The 19,103-nt window shown below is 43.2% G+C and overlaps 1 protein-coding gene across 4 annotated transcripts in view; it reads right to left on the bottom strand.

Annotated features, from left to right (window-relative positions):
* Nucleotides 1-19,103, bottom strand: part of LOC110690041 (pyruvate, phosphate dikinase, chloroplastic-like) — a 37,169-nt gene that overhangs the window by 15,343 nt on the left and 2,723 nt on the right. For 2 of the 4 annotated variants that reach the window (XM_021866868.1, XM_021866866.1), the window contains exons 2-10: nt 18,563-18,834; nt 18,292-18,348; nt 17,718-17,951; nt 17,470-17,607; nt 16,932-17,094; nt 16,562-16,797; nt 16,351-16,479; nt 16,016-16,195; nt 14,950-15,087 (exon numbers count right to left, since the gene is read on the bottom strand). In XM_021866868.1, coding sequence (XP_021722560.1) covers nt 14,950-15,087; nt 16,016-16,195; nt 16,351-16,479; nt 16,562-16,797; nt 16,932-17,094; nt 17,470-17,607; nt 17,718-17,951; nt 18,292-18,348; nt 18,563-18,811 — 1,524 coding nt within the window. In that variant the 5' untranslated portion in view covers nt 18,812-18,834. Of the gene's footprint in view, nt 1-14,949; nt 15,088-16,015; nt 16,196-16,350; nt 16,480-16,561; nt 16,798-16,931; nt 17,095-17,469; nt 17,608-17,717; nt 17,952-18,291; nt 18,349-18,562; nt 18,845-19,103 lie in introns of those variants that run through there. The other 2 variants (XM_021866867.1, XM_021866865.1) reach the window with 2 other exon arrangements.

The raw sequence follows: 19,103 nt of genomic DNA, 5'->3' as shown, positions 1-19,103 counted from the left end.
GGAGTCATTATTTGCGTCCTAATCATTTTGTGCTTCATTCGGATCATGAGTCTTTAAAGAACATACATGGACAACAAAAATTGAATATGAGACATGCTAAGTGGGTGAAATTTCTACAATCATTTAATTTTTCTTCTAAGTACAAAGAGGGGAAGGCTAATATTGTTGCAGATGCATTGTCTAGAAGGTATTCTTTACTTGGTGTTTTGAATTTTCGATTACTTGGTTTTGATTTGATTAAAGAGTATTATGCAAGTGATGAAGATTTTGCACCTATACTTGAGAATTGTGACTTAAGATGGGTTCCTTTTCAAGGGGAATCGATTGTGTGTTCCCCAGTGTTCTATTCGTGAGTTGATTGTGAGAGAAGCTCATGATGGAGGAATTGCAGGGCATTTTAGTATCAATAAAACTATTAGTATTCTACAAGAGCATTTTTATTGGCCTAAGATGCAAGGGGATATTCAATCTGTGATAGCAAGGTGTGCTTCATGTCAAAAGGCAAAGAGTGTGTTCCATCAAGGTCTTTACACTCCTTTACCTGTTCCTGATTTTCCTTCGGAGGATGTCTCCATGGATTTTATAGTTGGATTGCCTCGAACTCAAAGAGGTAAAGATGCTATCATGGTGGTATGGTGGTAGTTCATAGATTCTCTAAAATGGCTCATTTTGTTGCTTGTCACAAAACTGATGATGCATGCATATAGCTGATCTTTATTTTAGAGACATTGTTCGGTTGCATGGTATGCCTAAAACAATTGTGAGTGATAGGGATGTTAAATTCATGAGTTTCTTTTGGAAGTCCTTGTGGAAGTTAGTTGGAACTAAGCTTTTATTTAGCACTTCTTATCATCCTCAAACGGATGGGAAAACGGAAGTTACTAATCGAACTTTGGGAGTATTGTTGCGTGGATTGGTAAGTAAAACTCAAAAGGATTGGGATATTAAACTTGCTCATGTTGAGTTTGCTTATAATCGTTCTCCTACTTATGCTACTAATCATTCACCTTTTGAGATTGTGTATGGTATACCTTTGGATTTAATTCCTTTTCTTAAGGGCGAATTAGTGAATCATGATGCTAAGACCAAAGTTCAAGTGATGCAAAAGTTACATGCTCAAGTTCGTGCTAGAATTGAGAAGATAAATTCAATGTACAAAGAGTGAGCAAATTGACATAGAAAACCACAAAACTTCAAGGTTAGCGATTTGGTGTGGTTGCATATAAGGAAAGAAAGGTTTCCAAGCAAGAGAAAGAATAAGCTCATGCCTCGAAGTGAAGGTCCTTTCAAGATTATTGAGAAAGTGAATGATAATGCTTTCAAGCTCGATCTTCCTCGTGAATATGGTGTAAGTGCTACATTTAATGTGGGAGATTTGGCTCGTTATGCTTCTGATGATGAACTTCGAGATTTGAGGACAAATTCTTTTGAAGAAGAGGAGGATGATCCAAATATTGATGAGAACTTCGAGAGTTTGTTAAATCTTCATAAGGAAAACCTAAACTTGAACATTAACTCATTATAAGCTACAAATTGGCTGTTTTTGGACGGTTCAAGCAAAAGAACTTGGTGTCTAGTACAAGCTCAAGTTCCGAATCACTCTACTTACTCTACTTAGTGATTTTTAATTAGTTTTTGCTTAAAAGGTTTTTCTTGGTTTAAGAACTTAGGATTAATTTTATTTATTTAGGAATTATAGACAAAGTAGAATTAGAATTAGTTTCCTAATCTAAGTAGAATTAGTTCTCCTATTCTCTTTGGGTTACTTGGGGCTAAAGGCTAGGGACGTGTCCTAGTTGTTTCGGGGTTTTCTGATGTCCTGCGGGAGAGTTACAATTCCGAGACTGGAACCGGACGCCTGTACCTGCAAAATAACGGAGACTCCTGGGAGCTCCGCCTCCAACGGTCAAGTTAGTACTTGATTAAGGAGTAATAAGTGCGGAAATTAAAGGGGGAAGATCTGGTTCCTCTAGGGGAGGAGTGATCAATGTGTTTAGACTTCTCTAGGTGAGAGTCATTAATTGCTTAATCCCCTTTAATGAGGATTAATTAAGTATTTATAGTCTTGAGAAGCGTGCCACTCTCTAGGTTTAGGGTAAACCTAGGGCTGACCGGGCCTCTAAACAGGATTGGGCCTTGTTGGCCGGTTTTCCCATTTGGCATGGGTGGACACGTGGCGTGTCTCAATTGGTCCGTAGAGGACGTATCTGTGATTGACACGTGGCAGGCTCCTATTGGCCTACGTGAAGGACACGTGGCGGAACCTGGTTGGTCCACTTGTCAGACGGTGATTGGTGGATAAAAATCCCCTAATCATTTGCCCCTCACAGGTGGCACGTGACTGGTCACGTGTCACCTGTGACAGGTGCCGCACGGTGACAGGCGACGGCCTGCTACAGGTGTCACCTTGCAAATGGCCGAGAGATTTTCCCGCCCAAATTTTGAATTTGGAAGCGACCCTTCGCCTTCTCACTTTGCCTATATAAGGAAGTGCTGACTTCGGTCATTTTCACATTTGAGAACTTTGCGAGAACATTCGGACCCCTGAACTTGCTCTGACATTTTGGACTTTTTCTGCCTACCGCCTGTTCTGACAAGCCGACTGCACAGGATTTTCAGAACTTCATCAACCGTCACTCGTTCAGGTAACTGTCAGTTCTCTTACTCTTAATTTTTCTTTTTATTTTTTTGAAATGGCACCACGGAAGCACACGACACGACCTAAGTTAGTGATCAGCCGGTCACCGGGGACGGCTGAATCTAGGACTAGGAGTGCCGCCTGCCCTTTTCTGGACCCATCTTTGCCCTTTATACAAAGTCCGACTGTATCTGTGTCTATGCAGAACGTGATGGCTAGAACAAAAAAGACTGCTATGATCTCAAACTCGGACGGCTCCTCCCAAAGGGTGCTCATTAGTGAAACATCTGACCAGGCGCCAGATGTAGAAGTGAAACGAGGCGGCTGCCAAGCCGACAGTTCTGAGGGAGGGGTCAAGGTGGTCCCTTCCCATTTCACCGTTGATATGTCTAATTTTCCTCCTGCTCCTTCTAAGGGAGAGGAGGCGGGCCCCTCTGGGAGAGGGGAGGAGTCGTCCTCTTCGGACTCGTCAGAGGACGAGTCCGAGTCCAGCTCTTCTGGCCACGCTTCTCCAGGCTCAGAAGAAAGAAACAGCCGCCTACAAGAGGCGAGGCTTTCTCATGCAGTTGAGAAGGGGGGCAATTGGGCGGAGCCGTCCGCCTCTTACAGAGAGGAAAACACCCCCTACTACTGCACGGTACCCCGGGGCCGGATCGCAGCCATGCAAGACAAAGTGGAGAGCTTTATAGCTAACCACAGAATGGGCCCCGACTTTCTAGTGTTTGTGCCGGATCCAGAAGACACTGTCGTCTGGCCGGCTGGTACCAGCTATGATGACGGCTGCTTTGGCTGCTATGTGGCGGCCATCAAAGCTGGACTGCGCTTCCCATTACATCCGGCTGTTCAGCGGATTTTAGATGGGTATGATTTGGGGTTATGGCAGTTAGCCCCCAACTCTTGGGTAAACGTACTCGGCTATGTGGCCGGGTGCGAAATGTACGGGGTGGAGCCAAGCTTTGAGGCTTTCGCCCACATGAACTATCTCAGCCGGACCCCTAAGTCGGGAGGTACCGGCTGGTATCAATTAACAAGCCATAGGGGCTACCTCATGACGAGAGGTAAGGCGAACAAATGGAAGGATTGGCGGAACACCTTCCTTATCATCGAGGGTTCAGACACGGAGCTGAACAAACGCTTTAACAAGTGGAATAGGGATCCGCCTCTTCTCGCAGGCGGCCGCAGCATGCCGCCTGTTCCCCCAAAGGCTAAAAAAGAGATCCTAGACAAAGGACTCTTCAAAGTAGAGACTAGGGTGAACTCTACTTCAGGGGTACGAGAGCAAGTACCCCTAAACTGCGTCCCGAGCTTCAAGTGGCTCTATGACGAGTACTTTTTGGCCGCCTGTGGCCTCAGCAGTCGGTGCTCTAGAGGTAGCCGGCCTGACAAATACTCTGTTTTTTCACGCCTTGTTTACTTGGGATTTTTACTAACTTTGCTGTTTATTTTTTGCAGCTGACGCCATGAGTAAAATAACAGCATCCAAGACTGCGGCGGCCATGTTGCGGGCCTCTCTCATGCAACAGTCTTGTACCGACTCCCCCAACAAGGGGGCACCCTTGGTAGGCTTCGAAACTCTTCCTCTTTTAGGAGTTGTCTTATGCATATACTAACTCTTTTTTTTTTTTTTTTTTTTTTTTTTTTTTTTTTCAGTCGGGCACTCCAAGAGCTTCTTCCTCGCAACAGCCGGACCCCAAGGCCCGGAGGACGACTGTTGCAAGCTCTCCTGGGTCTTCCAGGAAAACAGTGGCGGCTGAGAAGCAGCCGGCCACTTCTTCTAAAACTCCGGCGGGGCCGCCTAGAAGTATGGACAATTACTTGTAAAAACTTTTACACTTGCTTCCTTCTTGACTAGGTCTAACTTGCTTTTTTACGCTTGATGCAGCCGGCCCTCAGGAGCCTGACTTGGTAGAGGTAGCCAAGTCCATGATCAAAGTAGTTCCTCCATCTGAAAGGGAGGCGGTCAGGGGTGTCGGCACCCTTGACCTTGATGGGATTGCAGGGGTCCTTGCTGAGGTATACTTTTTGAGTATTTGAATTCCAGGACGCCTGTTATCTTTTTTGTTTGGAAACTGACGCCTGTTTTTTTTTTTTTGTACTTAGGCCCTGCTCCGAGTTAACGGCCTTCGCAAGCCGCTTGATCGGAAGAACAAAGAGGTAAAGGCTGCAAAAGCTATGGCCGCCTCTGACTGTGATAAGGCAATGTTTCAAATTGCCCAAAATGAAGTACTGACCATTGATATTCTTTATTATCAGGCGCAGGCTACCGCCGCTGTTCGGGCTCAGTTAGAGGCGGCCCAGAAGAAGAATGACGAGCTGGAGGCGACCATCACAAATCTTAAGGCCGAGCTGAAACCTCTTCGCCTAAAAATGTACTCTTACGAAGCCATGGAGAAATCCTTGGCAAGCGTAAAAGAACGCCTGGTGAGCCAAGAGAAGAGTCTTACCCAAGAGCTCTCGGAAAAGGCCGAGCAAGAGAAGAAAGAGCTCGTCCGGGAGATGATGGAAGACTCCGCTCAAATCCAGCGCATGACCTGGGGCCGCCTGTTCCCCAATGCCGACTTTGCCTCTTGGGAAAGAACGTACCGCCAGTGTTCGGAAACATATAATCAAGAGATCCTGGCGGCTGCTGAAGAAGAGGCGTTGGGAGAAGCGTTGGAGGAGGAGGAGCCGGTTGTGGCGCTTGTGCCACTTGGGGGTAAGGCATCAAAAGAGGATGCAGCTGAAGCCGAGTCCAGCAAGAAGAGTGCTGACCAGGCGGCAGCTGCTAATACTGAACTGCCCCCTTCTTAAGCTTAATGTATTCTTTCCACGGCCTGCGTGCCGTTTGCTTTGTATTTACCCGGCCAGGGGGCCGGGGCTTTGAATATTTTGCTGGTCTTTAATGACCGGCTTATTTTTAATGAATTTTTGTTTGCTTCAAATTTGTCCAAGTATTCCATATCTAATATCCAATTGTTTACTAGACCGACTGTTGTACATGGCCGAACGTTGCAGACAGGTACGGATAGTTAGTACGCCGCCTATGCCCCTGGACGACTGGTTGTCTGTTTCCAGGGTAGACGATCAGTCGGCCATTTATCCAATCGGTTTTCGAACTATTTTGTCTGGATCCTTTTTAGGCAGGCGGGCCTGTCATTTGTAAATTTAACCAAGTAGGAAAGTGGTCTGACCAAGTAAATAGAGTATTACCTAGTCGCCAAGGAATTGAGTAGTAGAGATAACAAGCGGCGGGTACCGGTTGTTTCCCTTTATTGCCAATGTTGTTGGCTTTTAACTCATAATTTGTTAACCTAGCAAGAGTAGTGGTTGAGAGCCCCTGTTTGTTAAAAACAGGAGGACGACTCATACCTTTTAGGCTCCATACTAAGTTTGAGTGACTATTAAGTTAACATAGGAGTTACTTAGTCTTCGTCACAATTTAGATTGAGTAGTAGAGGTACCAGGCGGCGGAGGCCGGCTGATCCCCTTGATTTGCCAATGTTTGTTGGCTATTAACTCAATAGGTACCCCCTGCATTTATCCCAAGTAATACAGGCGGTCATCTGACTCAGATGTCAACTGCTACCACTGGTTTGGTTAGTGATAGAGTTATCCTTGTCTCAAAAACGGCTACGTGGTTGCCCTTGGGGACAGTCGTATAGGTGCCGTGTAATTAGTTTATAGAACAATGTTCCACCCAAAAGGGAGCTGCTCTCTGCGACGAATTTCATCCGGAGGGATGCCGTCGGACGCCTGCTATGATGTTGGGACAGGTCGTATTAGTTTTGTAGATTTGATCAGTTGGCTTGGCGCCTGGTCTGATCATTCGGCCTGTGGCCTTGGTAAGTTCTTGGTGAACGTAGGTGCTAAGTAAAAGAAGGGTAGCCGCCTGTTAGGCACAGGGTCGGCCAGGCCCTAATCTTTTTAGCTAAGTATTAGGGGGGTGGCTATGTGCTTGGAACCAGTCGGCCATCTTCTTATGGAGAGTAGCCGACTATATGCCCAGGCGACATGCCCCTATTGTGAGTGAAATACTCAATGGAGAGTAGCCGACTGTAAAGGTACAGACGGCATGCCCCTCTGGAGATAGTGTAAAACTCAATGGAGAGTAGTCGACTGTAAAGGTACAGACGGCATGACCCTCTGAAGATAGAGTGTAAAACTCAATGGAGAGTAGCCGACTGTAAAGGTACAGACGGCATGCCCCTCGTAATACAAAATTGAATAGTAAGTGCAAACTTTTATTAAGTAGCTCTTTACTTTACATCATTCAAAAGAAATATTTTTTAAGATTATCTACATTCCAAGTTCGAGGCAACGGTTGTCCGTCTGGTGTTTCCAGACGGTAGGTATCGTCCCTGACTTCCTCATAGATTCGGTAGGGTCCTTCCCAGTTGGGAGTTAGTTTGCCAGACTCATTAGCCCTACCAACTGCTTCCATTTTTCTAAGTACAAAGTCCCCTACTTTGAGTGGACGCCTGTGTACTTTTTTGTTGTATGATCTAGTCATTCTCAGGCGATAGATCTCATGGCGCAAGACAGCATTGCCCCTCTTTTCAGGAAGTGAGTCTAATGCCAGGCGCATGGCTTCCCAGTTTGCCTCTTCGTCATATAGCATTACTCGAAGAGTCGGCTCGTAGTGTTCTATTGGAAGAACAGCTTCCGCACCGTAAGTTAGGAGGAATGGAGTTTCTCCAGTCGCCCCTTTTTCAGTCGTCCTAATGGCCCAGAGAACATGTGGTAGTTCATCCGCCCATAGGCCGCCTGCTCGTTCAATCTTTTTCTTGAGACCGTCTGAGATGATTTTATTAAAGGCTTCCACCTGGCCGTTTGCTTGTGGACGGCCGACAGATGCAAAGTAGTTTGCAATTCCTTGGTCACCCAACCAGCTTTTGAGAACAGGCGTCTCAAATTGGGGACCATTATCAAAAACCATAGACATGGGAACCCCGAACCGAGTGATGACATTTTTCCAAATGAATGAAATTACATCTTTCGTCTTGATTCCCTTTACCGCCTCCGCCTCTACCCATTTAGTGAAGTAGTCAACGGCAACAAGTATGTACCTTCTGCCGCCTGTAGCAGGCGTATATGGACCCAGAATGTCCATGCCCCACTTAGCAAACGGTAGTGGGCTGTGAATGGTAGTGAGGTCAGTAGCCGGACGGTGAATTAGTTTGCCAAACCTTTGGCACTTGTCACATTTTTTCACCATCTCCATTGCATCCGCTTCCAAAGTAGGCCAAAAGTAGCCCTGCCGCCTTGCCCTTTGAGCAAGCATCCTACCACCTATATGCGAAGCACAGTAACCAGAGTGAAGATCATCTAGTATCTCTCGTCCCTTTTCTGGAGTAACACACTTTAAGAAGGGTTGAAGGTACCCCCTCTTGTGAAGTTCTCCCTTAATCATTTCAAAACAAGTGGCTCGTTTTTTCAGTGCTGCCGCCTGTTGAGGATCATCCGGCAGTGTACCGTTTGTCAGATATGCCCTGATTGAATCCATCCAGGTTGAGCTTCTGTCTAGGATTCCAATAGGGTTTTCCTCGATGCTTCTCTTCTCCATTACTTCCCAAAAAACAGTTCGAGGAGTATCAGAGGAGGCGGATGATGCTAATTTTGACAGTGCATCCGCCTGGTTGTTTTCTGATCTCGGCACTTGGATCAGATGGAAATCCTCAAGTGAGCCGACTGCTTGTCGGACCGCCTGTAAATACTTGATCATGGCCGGATGGGTCGCTTCGTATTCGCCATTGTACTGACTCACTATCAATTGTGAATCGGAACAGGCGTCTATTTTTCTTGCCCCTGCCGCCTTGCACATGCGGATCCCGGCTAGTAAAGCTTCATATTCTGCCTCATTGTTTGAAGCCTGAAAACTGAAGCGTAGAGCATACTCGAACCTGTCGCCCTCTGGCGACTGACATATGACGCCTGCTCCACAACCATTTGAAGTAGAGCTTCCGTCCACATATACCTTCCATACTTGGTCTGGAACTTGAGAGTCAGGAGGACGAGTCATCTCTACAATAAAGTCAGCAAAGGCTTGCCCCTTCACTGCTTTTCTAGGCTCGAAAGTAACTTCGAGGCTCTGTATTTCTATGGCCCATTTGATCATTCGGCCTGACGACTCCATGATGGTCAGCGGCCACTTGATAGGTTGGTCTGTATACACGACGACTGTATGTGCCAAAAAGTAGGGCTTCAATTTTTTAACAGCCATGAAGAGTGCAAGACCAAATTTCTCCACTAGGGGATACCTCAACTCGGCATTTTTCAGTACGTGACTGACAAAGTAGACCGGGAGCTGACAGTCGTCCCTTTCAGCGAGGAGAACAGCGCTTAACGCATGATCAGAGACGGCCAGGTACATGTAGAGAACCTCTTTGGGCAAAGGGCTGACCAGACTCGGCAAGGAATGCAAGTGAACTTTTAATTTCTGGAAGGCGGCCTCAGCATCCGGCCCCCATTCAAACCTTGCCTTTTTCTTAATTGCCTGGAAAAAGTATAGGCATTTGTCGCCTGATCGGCTTAGAAATCTTCCCAAGGCCGCCAGACAACCTGTTAACTTCTGAACCTCTCGGATGGTACGAGGCGACTGCATGTCAATGACCGCCTGCACCTTCTCAGGGTTCGCTTCTATTCCTCTCTGATTGATAAGGAATCCGAGAAATTTCCCAGACTCAACTCCAAATACACATTTCTTGGGATTGAGTATGACATGGTGCCGCCTGAGTGTGGCGAAAGTTTCTCGGAGGTCCGACAGATGATCTTTCTGAAGTTTAGTCTTGACAATCATATCATCAATATATGCCTCGACGTTTCTCCCAATCTGATCAAAGAACACTATGTTTATCATTCGTTGGAAGGTAGCCGGGGCATTCTTAAGACCAAACGGCATGACCGTGTAACAGTATAACCCCTGATCAGTGACGAAGGCCGTCTTCTCCTGATCTTTCTTCCATGAGGGAATTTGATGGAAACCAGAATAGGCGTCCATGAAACTCATCAAGGCATGGCCAGCTGTTGAGTCGACCAGGTTATCAATTTTAGGCAGAGGGTAACTGTCTTTGGGGCACGCCTTGTTTAAGTCTGTGTAGTCTACACACATTCGCCAGGTGCCATTCGGCTTTTTAACAAGCACCACATTTGCAACCCAGTCTGGGAAGTAACATTGCCGAATGAACCCTGCATCAAGTAATTTTTTAACTTCGGCGGCTGCCGCCTGACTTCTTTCTTCGCCATGGTTCCGCTTCTTTTGCCGTACCGGCTTCTTTTTCGGATCCACAGCGAGTTTATGTACCGCCAGATCAGGACTAATGCCTGGCATTTCATGGACTTCAAATGCAAAGATGTCCTTGTATTCTTTCAATAGGTTGTGAAAGTCGTCACCAAGGTTTCTCAGAGCAGTCGTCCCAACTTTGACTGTTCGGTCAGGACGTGAGTCGTCTAAGATCAGGTCCGCATGCTCACCAGCCGGCTGAGGGCGGAACTCATCCGGCCGCTCCTCTGCCAATGATTGCTATTTTCTTGCTTTTCCTGCGGACTCTGTCTGGGACGCCTTTCTCTTTTTGCCGCCTGCTTCTTGAACAGGCGCACTCTCCTTGACATTGTCAAGGTCTGTTTTTTCACCACTTGACCCAGTGGCCATAACAGTGGGCTTGACATCCGAGAGATAGCACTCTCGGGCCATCCTCTGATCTCCCCTAAGGGAGCCGACTGTTCCATTATCCCTCTCAAACTTGAGCAACATAAGAGACGGGATTATAACAGCCTTGGAATTATTCAGAGTTGGTCGACCCAGAATCATGTTGTAGGCCGAGAGTTCCTCTACTAATAGGAACCGGACTACCATGTGTCGTCCTTCCCCTTTTTCGCCCAGGCGAATGGGTAAATCTACTCGTCCTAGTGGGTGGACGACTCCTCCTCCAAACCCTATTAAAGGGTGGGAGGCCGGATGTATGCAGTCAGTCTGATATTTCAGTTTCGACAGACATTTGCTGCTGATGAGATCTGAGGAGCTCCCGGTATCTATGAGGATTCGGCCAACTCTCTGGTTGGCCACTTTACATTCAATAACGAGAGGGTCGTCATGCGGCCCCCTTACCCCTCCTAGATCCTCTTCAGTGATGACAATCTCAGGAAATGTATATTTGGACGGCCGTTCTTGGTGAACGGAATTTACATCTAACCGCCTTATATTATCTTTGTTGCCCCTAATAGTGGGGCCGCCTCCTGAGAAGCCGCCTGCAATGGTGTAGACGACTGCATCATCTGTATCGGAGCTGTCGGCCTGTTGATTCTTTTTGGCCGACAGCTTTTTTGAGGAAGTATTCCCCGTAGATTTCTTGACATAAGTGTCAAGATCACCTTGCTCAGCCAGGCGGTCTAGGTACCGCATAAGACTGATGCAGTCATTGGTGTGATGACCAACGTCATCATGATAAGCACAGATTTTATCTTGGTTCCGGTTGTTTGCAGAACCCTTCATGGGGACCGGCTTCTCAATTGAGATCCGTCCCTTGATTTCTTTTAGGATAAACTGGTTATCCTTGTTAAACGCATACTTTGGGGAGTATGGTTTGAATTCTTTTTTCTTTTTCTGGGCCGGCTGTTTAGAGGAATCAGCCGCCCAGACCTCTTTTCTTTTCTCATCTTTGTTTGACGACTGTTTCTGTCGTCCTTCTCTTTTGTCGAACCTTTTCCCGTCCGACTGTTTTATCGTACACAGATCAGTCGCCTGTATATAGGCTTCTGCTTCAATCAAGGCCTCTTGAAGAGTCGCCACCCTTTTTCGAACCAAATCAAATTTGAAGGTAGACCCGTCTTTGAGACCTCTAAAAAAGTTGGTATAAGCTACCTCATCCGGTAACCCTTGAATCTGTATTCTCATCAGGTTAAACCGCCTGATGTAAGAACGAAGCCCCTCCTTCTCGCCCTGCTGAATTGTTCCCAAATCAAGGGTCGTTTTCTTCGCAGGGATGTTCATGGCGAAGTTGGAGGCAAATAAGTAAGCAAGCGTCCTGAAGCTATTTACACAACCAGTCGGCAGGTTGCCGAACCATTGCTGTGCGATTCCTTTGAGAGTCGCTGGGAAACACTTGCACCAAGTGGGATCATCCAACCCTTGAAGGTACATCAGGTTGGTGAATGCCATCAGATGGTCTTCTGGGTTAGTAGTGCCGTCATAGGCGCCTACTAGTACATTTTTTACTTTGGCCGGCTGAGCGGCGTCAGTAATTTCCTTGGAGAAGGCCGACGGCTGTTCACCAAGTCTAAGCAACCGTAGCTGCCAATCCATAGGTTGGACGTTTTTTGCTGTAGGTCCACCAAATGGAGGTGGCTGCATAAAATACTGTTGTTGCGGCACAAATGGTAAGTTTGGTACCGCCTGGGCACTATGAAAGCCGGACTGACGGGAGGTGCCGCCTGACTGACTCTCATGGTACGACTGAGTATGCCTCATCGAGGCATTTCGCAAACTGTCTTGAAAGTTTGAAGTAGAAGCCGACTCTGACAATCGGTCACTCTTCTTTTGCTCTAGCAGTAGCCGAGCATCTGTGAATGTTTGCTTTGACCCGTCCGCCTGAATATGACGAACCGGTTTCCTATTTCCTGTAGGATAACGGAATTTTGTGAAATCAAGGGCAGGTGGCTCCCGCTTCCTAGATTTAGGATGAGGAGTCGTCTCTCGCCCTTGAACTGGCTTCCTCTTCAGTGAAGTGGAAGGTTTCTTGGCCGACTGTTCCTTGACTGAAGCAGGCGGCTTCTTGTTGATCAACTCTTGAATCTCTCCCTTGAAGTCCCTCATGAAGGTCATGAGTTCGTTCCTTGCGATGGGAGTAGACCCATCAGTCGGCTGTTGCCGAGCAGGCGGTGCGCCTGCTGGCTCGCTTCCTGTTTGAAGATGCTCCCGTTCCCTCCTTTCGGTATGACGGGTACGTCGGGCCCTTAGGGTCCCGTCTGGAGCTATATGAGTTTCAACTTCAAATTCACTTTCGGTGTCATGGTCCGACTGAACTTGAGGGTCGTCTAGGGGACGCCTCTCTTCAGGAGTCGGTACAGACTTGGATGCCATCTCTGAAGTACTCTCCCCACAGACGGCGCCAAATGTTTCGGGGTTTTCTGATGTCCTGCAGGAGAGTTACAATTCCGAGACTGGAACCGGACGCCTGTACCTGCAAAATAACGGAGACTCCTGGGAGCTCCGCCTCCAACGGTCAAGTTAGTACTTGATTAAGGAGTAATAAGTGCGGAAATTAAAGGGGGAAGATCTGGTTCCTCTAGGGGAGGAGCGATCAATGTGTTTAGACTTCTCTAGGTGAGAGTCATTAATTGCTTAATCCCCTTTAATGAGGATTAATTAAGTATTTATAGTCTTGAGAAGCGTGCCACTCTCTAGGTTTAGGGTAAACCTAGGGCTGACCGGGCCTCTAAACAGGATTGGGCCTTGTTGGCCGGTTTTCCCATTTGGCATGGGTGGACACGTGGCGTGTCTCAATTGGTCCGTAGAGGACGTATCTGTGATTGACACGTGGCAGGCTCCTATTGGCCTACGTGAAGGACACGTGGCGGAACCTGGTTGGTCCACTTGTCAGACGGTGATTGGTGGATAAAAATCCCCTAATCACTAGTCCTATTAGACTTAGAATTAGTTAGTTTTTAGTCTATAAATAGTTGTAATTCATAACTTTTAGATATATAATTTTTCAGATTAGTAAATCAAAGTATTTGTTTGTTTTGCAACCAAAACATTCGTTTCTTGAAGCTGATGATTAAGTTCTTTAAGCTTTGTTTAAGTTAATTAATTAGGGGTGGTGTGACCTTTAACTTACTTAATCTACTTGTTTTCTTGTTTAATTCTTGGTAGACGAATTCTATAGAGAATTAGGCTTGAATTATCCCTGTGTGTGTTTAAACCTCCTAAGCATACGCATCACAAACAAAATAAGGGATCTTCACAAGTCAAAAGAAATATGCACAGAATATCTTAAGAAAATTTAAGATGGAAAATAGCAAGCCAGTATCCACTCCTTTAGCTCAAAATGAAAAGTTAAGCAAAGAAGATAATTCAGAACATGCTGATGTTAAACGATATAGAAGCATAATTGGGAGCTTATTGTATCTAATTGCTACCAGATATGATGTATGCCGTGAGCATGTTGGCAAGGTTTATGAAGAAACCAAGCCAAATACACCTACAAACAATTAAGAGAGTTCTTCGTTATCCAAAGGGAACCTCGGATTATGGAATATGGTACACACCTATTAAAAATTCGGAACTAATTGGATATTCGGACAGTGATTCAGCTGGATCTATCGATAATATGAAAAGTACACCGAGATACGTGTTTTCACTTAGAAATGGCGTATTTTCTTGGCTAAGTCAAAAGCAAGATACTGTGGCTCAATCAATTGCAGAAGCCGAGTATATTGCAATATGTGCAGCAGCAAATCAAGCAATCTGGCTATGAAGAATCTTAGCAGAAATGGGTGAAGTTCAAAAACAACCCACAAAAATATTTTGTGATAGTAAAACTGCTATTTCTATTGCTAAGAATCTAGTACTAAATTGAAAGACAAAACATATAAAAATAAAATATCACTTTGTCCTTGAAGTTGAAAGTGCAGGAAAGATCGGCCTTGTTCATTGTACTACTGAAGAACAAATTGCTGACATATTTACAAAAGCACTTCCAAAATCAAGTTTCAACCGGTTAAGGGAAAAACTTGGCATTCAAAGGAAATTCTTTAAGGAGGAGTGTTAAAGATGAAAGATCTTCCTTCATTCTCTCAAAATTAACAAGCTATTTTTAGTTATTACTATTGATTTCATTTTAATAATCATTCAAATTTAAGTAAACTATTAACGGTGTATATGTAATTAATATTGCTATAAAAGCATTGTAAAATCATAAGAATATATATCATATCATAATAATAAAATCATATATTATTTATTTTAAATTTCTTTGTATACATTTATTATTATGCACAATTAGCACTATATCCTAACATTCCTAGTTTGTAGCTCTAGTTAGTTAGTCACTTTCTATATATAATCAGTCATGTACTATGTTTATGTTATTCTTTCCCCTCTCTCATCTCTATCAATATAATTTCAACACCCCACCTTAGGGAAGTAGAGATGCTGATGCTCTCCCTCTCCCTCTCCATATTTTTTTTAGAGAAACTCTCCCTCTCCATGTTGGCTACTCTTGAACATGTAAAACAAAAGAAGTTGGTCTCTGACATTTCATTAGGAGTATAACTTTATCAGAATAGTAAAAATAAAAAAAATACAGAGCAAGAGAAATAAAAAGTATATATCATACCAGAATGACACTATTCCCTTGTGCATGCGAGACTTCAGCATCCTCAGAACTGAATACAATCTGCCCCACAGCAGCTCCAGGAGATGCTGGCAGTCCACAGGCAATCACTCTGTCTTTATATGCAGATGGGTCTTCAAACTAATGCATATACAAACGAGGAAAAAAATTACATAAATAGCATGAATAGATTCTCATGCTACAAAGGTAAATAATACAGGTAATGGGCTACATAGCATGATAGCAGCTATGTTACTTGGACTCAGGTACCCATGTCTGACATGGGTACGTGTTCAAGTGTTCGACTTGACTATTTTTGAAAGTTTTCAATCATTTTGGCCCAAAATGAAGTGTTCAAGTGAAACGTGAGTCCATGTAACATAGCATAAAAGCGACTAGGGGTCTACAGGTTGTGTTGAATTAATAGTAAGCTCATACACCTTTTCTTGTACAGCTACTATACTGCCTTTCTATATTAAGAAGTATGGAGTAAGTTTAAAGTTCAAGGCAATATAACATTAGTCTTTTAAAAATACATGAAGTGAGGTAAAGAAATATGCAGGAATTTTCCTTATCAAGTTGCTCCAAATCATATGAACATTATGACAATGTAAGTTCCAGATCAGTTGGGTAGCATATGCAATATATGAATACATACTTTCAAATCTAGAACTACCTATCATATTCAAATCTAGATCACGCAGGTAGTGGGTTAAGGTAGTTATTTGCGAAAAGGTTCTATCAAAGGTAATTCAATAAAGAAAAAAATAAATAAATTTGTTTTTAAAATTTCTAAGTGCCATGAAAATCATATGTACAACATGACAAATAGAAACTTGAGGAATCCATATACAACCTTGCTTTAAGAATGAGTGTCTATATTCATTCTCCACCTATTGGAGTCGAGATCTCAATTAGCTCCTACTTTCCCCTAAATGGTCATATGTGTGATTCCGTTATAAAAACGAACTCTTGGAGATGATATTATACAGCTAAAAGTAGTCATCAGATCATCAGTATAATAAGAGAGTAGACAGTAATTTTCGGACAATGTACAATGAAACTATACCTGAGGGTGAAGAAGTTGGTCAAGATGTTGTGGTTCTACCATCTTAATAACAGTTCGAGTGTCAACAATTCCTTCATTCACCATGTCGACAGCTATCTTCACTGCACCTTTCCCAGTTCGCTTACCAGATCGGCATTGCAACATCCACAGCCTATTTTCTTGAACAGTGAATTCAATATCCTGTGTTAACATAAATGAATCCACCAGATGATTATTGCTACAAATTCTATTGTTTGGATAATGAAGATTCCCTATGCTATTTTCAGATCTAATGTGCATAAGCAAGAAAAACCGAGTTTACTTAGAGTCTATTTTGATATGCTATCAATTATTACCATCATATCCTTGTAATGTTGTTCCAAAATTTCACAGTTCTCCAAAAGTTCCCTATAGGCTTCAGGCATGCAGCTTTTCATGGTGTCCAAATCTTCAGGTGTTCTAATGCCAGCAACTACATCTTCTCCCTGTGTATATGCAGTGTTTCAATGGACATGATAAAGAGAAACTGTACTGTGCTTTAAGATTTGTACAGATTTAAAGATATACCTGAGCATTAACTAAAAACTCCCCATAGAGCTTCTTTTCACCAGTGCTTGGGTTTCGCGTAAAAAGAACACCTGTCCCTGAAGTATTTCCCATGTTGCCAAACACCATAGACTGAATATTAACTGCAGTCCCTTTCAACCCAGATATCTGGTTGATGCTCCGATACTTAATAGCCCGCGGACTGTCCCAGGAATCAAATACTGCTTGAATAGCTAACTGAAGTTGCTTCTCTGGATCTACAGATTTAATAAACATGCAAAAGAAGGAAACTCAATTTAAACTAATCTAGGCATGGAAAATGGTTTGTCCCAGAATATAGTCAGTAGTAGAGAATAATGAGAAAGAAAATGTAGCATATTTTATTTAGTACCAGCAGGGAAAGTCTCTCCTTTGACTTCAAGATACACATTCTTGTACTGCTCTATAAGCTTTTTAAGATCGGAAGCAGTTAGCTCGGTGTCAAGCTTAACTCCTTTTGCTTGCTTCAACAATTCTAACTTCTCCTCAAATGCTGAGTGAGGTATACCCATGACCTTGAGTAAAAGTTTGAATATTAGCTAGAGAGTTGAATGACACAAAGCTTGAAGTCATATAATTTGGAGAACTAGCTTACACAATAACTCATTGGAAAAATAATTATATAAAAAAAATAAAAAGAAATTAAAAAAAATAAAAAATAAAAAAAAACATAAAAAAGGAATCAAAATTTGGTAATCATGCTAATTTATACACTTTTGATTCTGATATAAAGCAATTCACAAAACAATAGTCATGCCAATCATTTAAGATGCCTCTGATTTTGAACATATGCATTTTACAGGACAATTTTTAAGCAAAGAAAAAAAGGAGACTGGAAAAATCATTTACTAAAGAACAATTGGTGAAACCACATGGAAGTAATTACTTACTACACCGCCAAACATGTCCAAGAAACGCCTAAATGAGTCATAGGCAAATCGTTCTCCACTTTTTGCTGCTAGGCCTACAACCACTGTATCATTAAGTCCAAGGTTGAGGACAGTGTCCATCATTCCAGGCATTGAAATCTGTAAACATATAGTACCTACTACTATTAGGGAAGAAATAGAAAGCAATTCATCAACTTCTAATAATAAAATTATATTAGACAAATAATAAGACATTTATAGTCTCTTACCGCAGCACCAGAACGAACTGAAAGTAGAAGAGGCTTAGAAGGGTCTCCAAGGGAAGCTCCCATGTCATTTTCTATCACTCTCAATCCCTCCAGGATTTCCTCCCACAAACTTTCAGGAAGCTTTTTTCCATTGTCCTGATACTCTTGGCAAGCTTCAGTAGATATGGTTAACCCAGGCGGAACAGATAAGCCTATGCTGGCCATTTCTGCAAGATTTGCTCCTTTGCCTCCCAACTACATAATGATTCAGACAAGGGGATATCTCAGCAACACAGACTATTTAGTAAAATATTAAGCCATTTCTGCAACACTTGCTCTTTTAACTCCCAGGTGCGCATAATGAATCAACGAAGGAGACATCTCAGCACCGCAAACTATGATACACTTCTAAATAAAATGCTAAAAAATTATTGCCAAGACAGTTAGCTGGAATATTATGGTGCTATGATGCAGGCAAAAGAATTACAGTCAAACTTGTTTACTTCTCTTACCAATAACATCCAATAATTACAGGAAAATATGAATAACGTGAAAACAGTAATTCACTTATCAAATCCAAAGCCAATTGACTTACCAAGGACTTCATGCTCTTATTCCCTTCACTTCTTCCTTTACCAAAAGTGAAAACTCGCTGTGTAAATAAAGAAAATTACATAAAACTGACAAATATTGCAACTTAGTTAATCAAGTTTTATGCTGATAAACAGATGAGAGTAATGATTATAAGTTTCAATAAATCATGAATGGAACTATACATCGCGCATGGAAAGAACTGGAAACTGATGCAATTGACTGCTGGGATCTATATGCCTTGTTCAAATCACAAACAACAAGTTATAGTCTACCTTTTTAGTGGTGGAAATTGGATCGGAGACCAGAGCCATGACAACCTGTGACCTCATATGGCTAGAAAACGGATGTAGACATTTTCTCTTCTGCAATCGAACATGTTGAATACTTTTGCAATGGTTACAATCAAGTAGATTTTGGTCTTGCAAATAACCAATCTGTTCTGAGTGCTTCACTTTCAATAGTGTATGTGAACATCTATCAGGGACAGTTCTGATCATCATTCCTTTGAAAGCTGATTCCATCGTTCGTTATAAGATTAAGATCCCTGCAGAAGGCTCCAAACATAAAACTTGAATGTATAAAACCTCAAAAGAGTAACTTGACAGTTGTTCAGATTGAACATTGGAACATTCTATCATTGCTTTAGCCAATCTATGTAGTTAGTATTCTTTACCCAACTCAGGCAAATTACTATCTGCTATACGTTAATAATTCATTCATGTTGATTTTGGACGCGATTGGACCTATATGGACCCGTATACCAAGAGTTATCATCTTTATCAAGAGCTCAACAATGATATAGCATATACATTT

The sequence above is a fragment of the Chenopodium quinoa genome, unplaced genomic scaffold (genome assembly GCF_001683475.1).
Source record: "Chenopodium quinoa cultivar QQ74 unplaced genomic scaffold, ASM168347v1, whole genome shotgun sequence".
In the NCBI taxonomy this organism is placed as follows: Eukaryota; Viridiplantae; Streptophyta; class Magnoliopsida; order Caryophyllales; family Amaranthaceae; genus Chenopodium; species Chenopodium quinoa.
The sequence above is the reverse complement of the archived record's forward strand: the minus strand, read 5'-3'. Positions and strand labels throughout refer to the sequence as shown.